Here is a 12,190-nt window from a genome sequence, read left to right as displayed (position 1 = left end):
CTCAGGGGCGGAGTTTAGGGGGGGCCGCTGGGCAACCGGGCCCCCGTTTGCGGGTGAGGGGAGGTTGTAAATTTAAACTATTATTTTTATTTATTATTATATTATTTTATTAGACTTTATTTAAACTTATTTATGTCTCAAATGTCTTTTTCTGTGTCTGTATTCTCACCCTCTTGCTACAGTGAAATTTCCAGAATACGGGATGAATAAAGTAATCTAATCTAAACAAAACGTAAAATAATGTGCAGAGCTTATCATATTGTGTTTTATGGTTAAAATACCTTTGCCAGACGCAAATACATTTTTCTCCCAAATTTTAATCAGACTTCAAATAATGCCATTTGTGATATGTTTGCCAGAAACAAATAAAGTTTTTTTGTTTTTATTTACCTAATGAGTGCTGCAGTGATCTAATCCCACACTGACTTGCCTCCTGCTGATGCTGAAGGATTTCAGCACCAACCGGGTGGTCATAAATCAACAAAATGTGGGACGAAGCCGGGAAATCGCTGCACTGCAGTTACACTAAACAGGAAAACAGATTTGTCGTACCTGCAAGTGCTTGATTTTCATTCTGTCAGGGACAGTGGTAATAGAGTGGACGTCTTTTGTCCGGGTCACAAAGTAAGTGTTGTGGTCGATTTATAGTGTAAACACCTATTGACGATAATAAAGATCCAATCCATTTCAACGGGGAAGAGCATGTAATTGATTTTCCTGCCACCTCTTCGTTAAAATATAATGGAAGTCAATTGCCGTCAATGACAGTCAAAAGAGTGAACCCGTTTGTACAGTTTTTCCTCACACAAGCCTTCACGTTCCTTGACAAAATGCAAAAAATAAAGATATCTGCAGGAAACTCATTTAGAAAGACAACTTAAAAGCAGTTTATGTCCTTGAAGGAGTCAGCGGTTCGATTCTACGGTACAACGGCCCGCTATTGAGGTGCCTTTGAGCATGGCACTGAACCCCCAGTGGGTTGGTAGCACCATTGGTGTGTAGCTGCGTGGATGAATGGGTGGGTGTTCACGTAAAGTGCTTTGGGGTCTGTAAAAAAAAGTTCAAAATCTAAGTTCAAAAAGGGCTTTCCGTTTAAACACATTTTTACAAGGTAGCTTTGTGGCTTGTGTTTGGCAGCTGGTACACGACAACGCCGACCTCCGTTGCGAGCTCCCAAAGCTGGAAAAGCGCCTCCGGTCCACCGCCGAGCGAGTCAAGGCGCTGGAGGGCGCCCTGAAGGAGGCCAAAGACGGAGCTATGAAGGACCGCCAACGCTACCAGGATGAGGTGGAGCGCATCAAGGACGTGATGATTAGGGCCAGGAATCCCTTCCGCCGGCCTCGCGCCGCTCACATTGGTATGTCCACTCTTTGCACTTGAGGCTCAGATGTATTTAAGGCTGCATTTACGTACATTGTTGGTGGGAAGTCATCCAACTGTGCATGAAAAATGCATTTTCAGACATCGAGTAGCTTTGGATGTTCCATTCCGGAATCAATTTATCTTATATTAATAAATATAATACTTAAAAATATAATATAATAATAAAAATTAGTATATATATAATATAAAAAAAAAATATATATAATAAAATATATATATACTATATATATATATATATATATATAATAAAAAATAGATATAATAAAAAATGATATATTAAAATGTAATATTAATAAATCAATTTAGTAAATTTGTGTTGAATCCCTTTAAATGTTTTTTGCTTTCTACCCAAAAACCTGAACAATGGATGCGTTCTGCTCTGTTGAACCAACAAAATGTTGTAATTTAATCGTAACATTTTACCTTTCTTATAAATTTTAGAAACATCCCCCCCAAAACAGCTACTTTTACTCCAGTGTGGCTAATATTTTATTCCCTTTTAAATGTGCATTCTTGGGCTAGAGTGATTTATACTCTAATCCCATTTGTGTTTTCCCCCCATTAATTGTGTTTTCCTGGTCTAGTGTGATTTATAATCCAGTGCAACTCATGCATATATTTTTCCCTTTTAATTCTACATTTTTGGTAGGGGCGTCTTATACTCGGGTTTGATTTAGAGTCTGAAAAATACCGTACAAATTTAGACGACTCATTCTTGTGCTTGTCGAGGACACAGATCTAAGACTGAACATCTTACCTTTATTTCCTTTAACGGTAGATCCCGTTTGAAAGATTGAAATGCGAACAATAAATAAGTACGATCACAAAAGAATGCCGTTTGTGTACATCGTGTTGCTATTCAGCTTTGTCTAAGAATCCAAGTCCACCATTATTGCGCTTGTTCTGAACAATGACTACTGTGCCAAGCATTCTAAAGCCATTGATTAATTGTAATTATGCTTGTGACGTGTAAACGCTCCGTACGAAAGATTATAATAGAACACAATTAAGATCTTTTCACATCCGACGCCTGGTGTCGGTGTGTTTCATCACCTCCGCATCTGATAATTGCTTTGGAATTGAAGCGTGAGAAAACGCTTGCATGTTCTTAGTGTGTGTGTATGTGTGTGTGCACACCACTCTAATCTTAGTTATTCCTTCTCGCATGAATTTGTCGACTCCAACTTCTTGTTATGAATTTCAATAAGATTTGCCAAGGAAGGGGGTCCAAACTCAAAATTGCTTTTTTTTCTTCGAAACCCACTGAAGGATGGATTGGAAAGTCTCATTGTTTATTTTAAGATGTTATCCATCATCATGTATTCAATTTTTAATACGCACCAATGGTCTGGCTGTGTGGCCACCCATAAACAAAACCACTTTTAATATCAGCAAGAAAAATTGGGCTAGCAAGAAAGCTGGAAAAACGACAATTATCAGATTTTTAATGGATGTGAAAGGCACATAAATAAACACAACATGCAAAATTGTAAGTATTATATTTTTACGCGTTTCTTTAAAAATATATATTTTTTAAGTTGCCATTTTTATTTAAAAACCAAAAAAAACATGGTAAATATTCTCAGTTTTCTGTATCTGGTGAAAGCAAATGATTCTCTTTGTAAATAGTCCAAATGACATATTTGTACATTTGAAAAACATTAAGTATACTTACCATATTTTCACGACTATAAGGCGCACTTAAAAGTCTTAAATTTTCTCCAAAATAGACAGGGTGCCTTATAATCCAGTGTGCTTTATATATGAAAAAAAAATAATAAAATGTGTCATTCATTGAGGGTGCGCCTTATAATGCAGTGCGCCTTATAGTCGTGAAAATACGGTAATAGCTAAATAATAATCATAGATGCAGTTTTTTTGTAAAGCCCAGTGTCATATTGTAACAATAGATTATGTAAAAAAAAGTCACCTAATCATATAAATCATCTGTGATTAATTGATTTTTAAAAGTCATTTATTGCATTTGGTACACCCAACGATAATGAATAATTAGTGTCTAGTAAAAATTCATTGGCTGCCATTTGCGCCATTGTAATTTAAAACTCGTTTATCTCACTCTACGTTTGTCTCATCTTTGACAGCAAAAGCCGTTCGTCCCGGTCACCCCTCCCCCACGCGCACCATCTACACGCGAGGCCTCGACGAGCACCCCGTTCCCATGACTGACGACGCGCCCCACGGCGATCCGCTAGCTCAAGAGGCGGCCACCCCTGTTCCGGAAAGTGAGTGCCCAACCCCCGAAATCAACCAGAACCGAGGATGCTTGGACCACCACCACAACAACACTCAAAATACGTGAGCCCTTTGATTTGAGAATCTTGCCCAAATTGTCAAATTTACCGCTAGCTCTTGAGCTAACGTTTTGATGGCTATTTACTGATTGCTTATCTTGAACATCTCTCCCCGCTCTTCCTAGCCCTCCGTCGACCCGAGCCGACACCGCCGAGATGCTCGATTCCGAAAACGGTGAGCTTCAGTTAGATCACGTGTGTCAAAGTCGCGGCCCGGGGGCCAAATCTGGCCCGCCGCATCATTTTGTGTGGCCCGGGAAAGTAAATCATGAGTGGCGACTTTCTGTTTTAGGATCAAATTAAAATGAAGAGTATAGATGTATATTAAATTTCCTGATTTTCCCCCTTAAAAATCAATAATTGTAATGTTTTAATCCATTTTTTCTGTTTTTAGTTTAAAAATCATTTTGTAAACTCTAAAAATATATTTAAACAAAGCTAAAATAAACATTATTTTAGATCTATAAAAAACGGAATGTTCAGGGCTTTTAATCCAGTTCATTTAATCCATTTATAAAAAAAAATCTAAATATTATATCTAAAATGGTCCGGCCCACATGAAATCGAGTTGACGTTAAAGCAGCCCGCGAACCAACCCGACCGAGTCTGACACCCCTGAGTTAGATCGTAAAATGTGTCGTTATACCCGATGACGGCCAGCGTTACGGTCCGCAAAGTCGTAAGGATGGACCCCAAAATCGAGCAAACGACCAATGAGGCTTGTTGCGATTTATTCATTCGTTCATTTTCCCTACCGCTTATCCTCACAAGTGTCACCAGGGGTGCTGGAGCCTATCCCAGCCAATTATGGGCACCAGGCGGGGCAGGCACTGAATCGCTGGCCAGCCAATCGCAGGGCACAAGGAGACAAAGGACAACTAATCGTAGCTATGGTTAGGAAATTTAGTTTTCAACCAGCTAGCCTAGCATGCATGTGGGAAGAAACCGGAGTAACCGGAGGAAACCCAGACAACATGCAAACTCCACAGAAGAAGGTCGGAACCCTCCAGAGATTCAAACCTTGATCTCGGAACTGAGGCCACCACTCGCTCACTGGGCCGTTCTAATATTTATTGAACCGAAAAAAAACGCAAACACGAAAAGGAAATAACAAAAAAGAGTCCGTGACAGGAGGTCGACATGGATCAGGGGGAGAAAAAAAAGAAACGAGGGTAATTGAGGCAGAGTTTCAGGGTACCGATAAAAAAGAAACCGAAGTCGCTCAAGTGTCCGAAACAAGAACAGCAAGTAGCAAATCAATAAAGGACAACAAGAGCAACTAGCAAAAGAGCGTGATTGCTAATTAGCAGCGGCGAATTGCAAAGCAATATCTCGACGCAGGGGACTCTGCCCACCTGGGGTCTTCATTAGATTAGATTAGATTAGATTTGACTAGATTCGATTTGACTAGATTCGATTTGACTAGATTCGATTTGACTAGATTCGATTTGACTAGATTCGATTTGACTAGATTCGATTTGACTAGATTCGATTTGACTAGATTCGATTTGACTAGATTCGGTTTGACTAGATTCGGTTTGACTTGATTCGATTTGACTTGATTCGATTTGACTTGATTCGATTTGACTTGATTCGAGTTGACTTGATTCGAGTTGACTTGATTAGATTTGACTTGATTAGATTTGACTTGATTAGATTTGACTTGATTAGATTTGACTAGATTAGATTTGACTAGATTAGATTTGACTTGATTAGATTTGACTAGATTAGATTTGACTAGATTAGATTTGACTAGACTAGATCTGACTAGATTAGATCTGACTAGATTACATTTGACTAGATTAGATTAGATTTGACTAGACTAGATTAGATTTGACTAGACTAGATTAGATTTGACTAGACTAGATTAGATTTGACTAGACTAGATTAGATTTGACTAGACTAGATTAGATTTGACTAGACTAGATTAGATTTGACTAGACTAGATTAGATTTGCCTAGACTAGATTAGATTTGCCTAGACTAGATTAGATTTGCCTAGACTAGATTAGATTTGACTAGACTAGATTTGACTAGACTAGATTTGACTAGACTATATTAGATTAGATTATTAATCCCGTATTTGGGAAATTTCACTGTCAGTAGCAAGAGGGTGAGAATACAGACACAGAAAAAGACATTTCAGAGATAAATAAATAGGTAATAAATAAATAAACATGTTGCATGAATCTACAGGAAAAATACGAATAGCAGAACCTGACAAGCAGAAGGAATCTCACTTGTCAGGAAGTTCTTCCTTTCTTCTTTTCGACCTTTGTCGCAGTGAATACTAATGCGGTCGAGTCGAGATGCTTAAGGGTCGCGCATGCGTGACGGAGTCGCCTACGACGATAGATGTCATACGAGCTACATACGAGCTCGGTGGAGGCCTCTGGAGGAAACTGATAAGGCTGGATGTTTCTGTCCATGTCAGCAGTTGCCCAGTAACAGTAAATAGTCGAGCAAGATGGAAATCGGCAAATGGATTCAGGAACAGCTCTCGATGTCAGGTGTAAAAATCTGGTGATTAATGATGATCAAACTAAGAAACAACAGGTTTTGTCCAATCGTATGGCTTTTATGTGGATAAGCGGTATCGAAAATCAATCAACGAACGAATGTTGAAAACATTTTGGCTGGTTTGGATATTCCCTTTGCAATTTCGTATTTTGAAATACAGCTTTTCAGCCTGTATCGAGTTTATTCATGTTACGCGATTTTATTGGGGTAAAATCTTTCAGGGGAAACCAGGAATTATAGAAGTGCCACTTTACACTGAAATGTCCATAAAACCTGAATATTATTATTGGTGTAAACGTGACATTTTTGGCAGAGCTTCTAAAGTAGCTTCTTGGTCGCGTATATGTATTTGTAGTACTGCCGTGCCATGAATTTCAATAAGAGCAGTAAAAAGAGGGAAAGTGCCTTTTGGGTTCATTTCACGGAAGGCTTTTTTGGCTATATGGCTTTCACTGCCATATATTTCCCCGCAAATCACAAAAGCCCGGAAGCTTTCACAATCTGGACACCCAGGAGATTCCCGGACAATAGCCAAGTCGTTGCCATTGTGCAAAGTGCCACGGAATTTACGGGGATTTCACACATGAATAATAATAAGCCAAAGTCTTGTCATCTTCTCTTTTGGACACCTGTGATGCATCAGTTTTTTTTTAGGCAGACACGAGTGTCTAAATACCTAAATAATCTCTAAATCTCTCAATGAAATTCATATTGGCTCAACACGTCAATCATATGCATTGACTTGTAGTCCTAAATGAAAATCGAACAGTACCGAGTACAGTGGTACCTCGAGATATGAGCTTAATGCGATCCGGGACTGAGCTCGTATGTCGATTTTCTCGTAACTCAAACGAACGCTTCCCATAGAAATGAACTAAAAACAAATGTATTCGTTCCAACCCTCTGAAAAAAACACCAAAAACAGGATATTGGATTGGAAAACATTTTTATTTGTTGTAATTCGCCATCTATTAACAAAGTAACAAATAACTAGTGGTTTAATAGTATACTAAAATGTGTTTAATAGAACTAAAATTAGACGGATTTCGCGGGGGGAGACTTTTTGCACGGCAACACGCTCATAACGTAAAATAAACACATTTAAATGCACTTGGATTTCGATGCAGACACACTCAAAAATAAGTTTAATCTAACCTTAGACAAACCTTAATTCTAATTTTGTTTGAAATTTTGATACTTTTCTTCTCCCGGGTTGACTATTTGCCCCGCCTCCACCCTGAGTTTCTGATGCAACCTATCGAGGGTTGTTTGCCTTTGTATTCCCTTCAAAATATTCCCTAAATTATGCACATGTCCTCACAATAGGATAATGCACGACCACTTGCCAACGAGTAGTAGTATATACGCCATTCGCACTGACTAACGGGAAAAAAACACTGAAAAAATTGCTCAAAATTTTACTCGTATCTCAAATTGCTCGTATGTCGGGGCACTCGTATGTCGAGGTACCACTGTAAATAGTTACTTTTTCCCCATTCAAAAAACACAAAAAAGTTTTTAGAAAATATAAAAAGTAACTGCATTAAGAGTATATTTAATGTATTGTTTTTTTTTAAATAAAAAAATAGAGATATTCACATTTTTCCCCAATATAGGTTTTCAGTGGATATATAAATTGAAGAAAATATTATATTCTTACATGTTTATATTTACAAATAATTACAGTTATCTAAAATATTCTAAATAAATAATTAAAAAAAAAATCTAGACATTATTTTGTGCCACTACATTGTTTTGTATTAAAAACACAGAGCGTTTAGGCCCTGAAAAAAATGCGGAAAAACAGCCACTCACTCCATCAGCCATCTAATTGAATTGCCTGAAAAGTCCTCCACGCACTCAAACCAAGTGCTTCCTACCCTGAGGCGTTGTTTATTTAATATGTAATAGTGCTCCATTGAGCAGATTGTGATCTCAGCGGGGGGAAAAAATGGCGTCACCATCATTTGCGCAAAAGTGGAAAATGACAAGCGACCTTTCAAAACGAGGGGAAAATTGCTCTAACAGAAATGCCATCATTGCCTTGTTTAAACGGAGCCTGTTATTATCTCGTCTATGTATTTGTCAACTCATCGGCCGCCATTGACGGCGATACACTTGAGTTAAAGGCATGTGACACTTTTGCTTCACTGTGCACGAGCCTGCATCCTCACCTTTTTGTGTCCCTAGGAAACACCACGGACATCAACGACAACAGGTAACGCACTGACACATACCCAGCATGCACTGCTCGTGGTTCACTGTCACTTGTCCGTCTCACCTTATCCGCACCAGCACTTAATGACATTAATTTATGCTGTTCTTTTTTTTTTGGCTAGCACGCGCGTGAACGACAACGGCGTGTCCACCACCGACGTCTGCGACAATCGAGACCCCAGCAAACTGGCCAGCCGTCGCCATCTAATAGAAAAGATTGCAGGTTAGAAAGTTCTTTTCGAGGTCTTCACGTAAAGATCGATGTCGTTGGTCCTATTTCGTGGATATGTTTTATTTTTGGGATATCTGGAATCCATCTACCGTATTTCCGCACTATAAGGCGCACCTTCAATGACCTATCTTAAAATTAATTCCTTCATTTTCTGAACCGCTTATCCTTACAAGGATCGCAAAGGGTGCTGGAGCCTGTCCCAAATGACTTTGGGCATGTGGTGGTGGGGGGGGCAACACCCTAAATTGGTTGCCGGCCAATCGCAGGGCAGAGGGGAAGGACAACCATTACGTTGACACTCATACTTAGGGGCAATTTAGAGGGTTCGACCGGCCTACATGCATGTTTTTGGAATGTGGGAGGGAACTGGAGGACCTGGAGAAAAACCACGCAAGGCCAGGGAGAACATGGTAAAATCCAGACAGGAGGACTAATCTGGGTTCGAACCCACTAACCTGTAACCAGTCAATCAAAAAATGTGCTTCATATATAAGGCGCACTGGATTATAAAACGCAGTAGTGGTGGTGGTGATGGTAGTAGTGGTAGTGGTAGTGGTAGTGGTAGTGATAGTGGTAGTGATAGTGGTAGTATATAGTAGTATATAGTAGTATATAGTAGTATATAGTAGTATATAGTAGTATATAGTAGTATATAGTAGTATATAGTAGTATATAGTAGTATATAGTAGTATATAGTAGTATATAGTAGTAGTAGGGGATTGGCTATATTCCACTAGATGGAGCTGTAGTAGTAGTGGTTAGCAATTGTGTTATATACATCGATTAGATGGACTTGTGTTAGAGGGAATTTCATATCAATTATTAACCAATATTGATTCATATATAACTCATTGGATTATAAAGTAAAGTGTCGGCTTTTGTGTAAATTTAAGTCTTAGTTGCGGAATATAGGGTACTCGGACGTTTCGTCGAAGGATGTTTGGTCCCCGGACGTTTGGTCGACCGGACGTTTGGTCGACCGGACGTTTGGTCGACCGGACGTTTGGTCGACCGGACGTTTGGTCGACCGGACGTTTGGTCGACCGGACGTTTGGTCGACCGGACGTTTGGTAGACCGGACGTTTGGTAGAACGGACGTTTGGTCGCCGGGTTGTTACTGTTGAAACCAGCTCTCAAAATTATACTCATGAGAGAGAGTGAGTTTAATATCTAAATATCTAATATCAAAATATCAACAGTAAACTCTCTATCATAATTTGACAGCGAGCGAACCCGGCGACCAAACGTCCGGTCGACCAAACGTCCGGGGACCAAACGTCTTTCGACCAAACGTCCGGTCACGGGAATATAGTATAGTGCGTGTTTAGTGTATAGTGTGGAAAATATGGATTTTATCCTTATTATTTGAAATCACCGATTCCGGACCTGGACCCTAATGAGGATAAAGCGGTTCAGAAAATGAGATGAGATTAATTGGAATAGTTGACAGTAACTTTTAAACATCTCACCATTTTGCCGACAAAAGCAAGCGACGTTCCCCTTGGCAAAGCCAGCGTCGGCGTCGTGGCTTCTCTGCCATCTGTCTTTCTTTCAATTTGCTCTGATCTCCCTTGCTGATTCTTTTTCTTTTTTTCTCTCCTTATCTCTCCTTTCCATATGCAGCCGATCGGCCGTCTTTGTAGCTTCGTCCTCACCTGCCTCTTCCTCTTCCTCTTCCTCTTCAAGGACTGTGTGTCACATGACTGGAAAATGAATGGAAATGGCCATTGGCCCTCACCAAAAGCTGGCTCCATCTAAGGGAACTATTAAAAAAAAACATTTTTTGGCTAAAAGCTAAAATAAATGAAAAAAATCCAAATTTAACACTGTAAAAATACACAAAAGTTGGCCAAACTTGAAATTTAAAATCAACTGATTTCACGTTTTAATGCAAATCTCAGCAAAAACGTGATTAACTGCCATTGGCTAGCCATTGATGGCAATAGACGTCCAATCCGTTTGAAGTGGGCGGGGCAAATTCCATCCAATCGTGTGTTAATATACGAAATAATGTAAAAGACGCCCCCTCCCTTCATAAACCACCAACCTCTCTGCAACCAAACCTGTACTGAAAAAAAAGAGACATAGTAAAGAAAAATATTTTTAAATATCTACAAAATGAGAAAAAAATATATGGGAATATAATAGTTTCCTTTTTCCGCTGCTATACTTTCAATGTGAGACAGAAGTGAATTATGCATCTGTTAGCTCTATTTTTAGCCTTGAATGAATGCATGTTTTAGAGTGTACTCCCAGCAGAGTGTGTGCGTTTTTTGTGTGAATTTGTGCGTGTGTGTGTGTGTACATTGGTGTTTATGACAAGATCAAATCAGATTTGCATATTAATAGAGAAAATATGAGCAGGCCAAAGGAGGATTTTAAAACGCTGTCAGGTCAACAAAAATGTCAATCATTTCATCATAATGTTTTCATATGGACTTTTTAAAATGTATACATTGCATCTCGATAACATATTTTTTAGTGATTTTTCGGATTCCCAAAATGTGTTAAAAAGCTACTTTTAAAATGATTTAGGTATACAAAAAAATGAATTGGATATATTTGTTAAGAAAATCTTCCTTAGCACAGAAGTACAAGCAGAACATAAATAAATAATACAAATAAATAAGCTGTTGTTTTACCACTAATTAAAATGTATCACATCCTAACGACTAAACGACTTTAGATGACTTTAACGTTCTGCGGAAAGAGATTTAAAACGAGCAGATTGCTATTATTATAACTGCATTTTTTTAATTAATCCATTTGTAATTGTACAAATCAGAGGTATTTTATCATTTTTTGGGGGCATATTTGTGCCCACTGAAAAAAATGACCTGATCCAACAGTCTGTTGACTTTGAAGCTCAAATTATTTTTGATTGGATTTGATTGGTCGCTCGTCACATGTTTTGACAACGTTTTGGAAGCTCTTTTTCTTTTCTTCACTTCACCGGTGATGCATGAAGCACTTTATTAACGTTATTCGAATGTGTTTGTGAATTGTGGAGCTCCTTTCCACCCAGACTTTGCACTGTGTTTCCAATCTTGCGCCTTTCATTTTATTTCTTAGTCGTCGTACGTGATTTGGATTTTCAGTCTGTTTGGAGATTTTAGAAAGAAAATGTTTTTTTTTGGGGGGGGGGGGGGGGGGGTACTTAGACTTGCATTTAAGTTTGTATTTTTCCTTCAGCAATTTAGATTGAGTTTTATGAATTCTCTTGGTTCTTTGTTTTTATTTTATTTAGTGTTTAATTATCATTTTTCCATTCCTACTATGTTTTGATTTGTTGCAGTTCAATTTTTTTCTTCTAGTTCATTTTATAATGTTATTTTATTCCCTATCTTACATTTATTCTTAATAATACTATTTCAATTTTCTTTTAACCCACTGAATTTCTATTGTGTGTATATGTATATGTATATGTGTATATATATATATATATATATATATATATATATATATATATATATATATATGTATGTATATATATGTATGTATATATATATGTATGTATATATATATGT

At 38.2% G+C, this 12,190-nt stretch overlaps 1 protein-coding gene across 1 annotated transcript in view; it reads left to right on the top strand.

The window, feature by feature from the left end:
• kif5ab (kinesin family member 5A, b) overlaps positions 1–11,081 on the top strand; it is a 60,409-nt gene extending 49,328 nt beyond the window's left edge. The window contains exons 24-29 of the mRNA XM_077601959.1: positions 1,138–1,357; positions 3,486–3,699; positions 3,821–3,870; positions 8,405–8,432; positions 8,554–8,654; positions 10,287–11,081. Of these exons, the coding sequence (XP_077458085.1) occupies positions 1,138–1,357; positions 3,486–3,699; positions 3,821–3,870; positions 8,405–8,432; positions 8,554–8,654; positions 10,287–10,306 (633 nt within the window). The 3' untranslated portion in view covers positions 10,307–11,081. The remainder of the gene's footprint in view (positions 1–1,137; positions 1,358–3,485; positions 3,700–3,820; positions 3,871–8,404; positions 8,433–8,553; positions 8,655–10,286) is intronic.
• The last annotated feature ends 1,109 nt before the right edge of the window (positions 11,082–12,190 follow it).

This window comes from Stigmatopora argus, chromosome 6 (assembly GCF_051989625.1).
Source record: "Stigmatopora argus isolate UIUO_Sarg chromosome 6, RoL_Sarg_1.0, whole genome shotgun sequence".
NCBI lineage: Eukaryota > Metazoa > Chordata > Actinopteri > Syngnathiformes > Syngnathidae > Stigmatopora > Stigmatopora argus.
The sequence above is the reverse complement of the archived record's forward strand: the minus strand, read 5'-3'. Positions and strand labels throughout refer to the sequence as shown.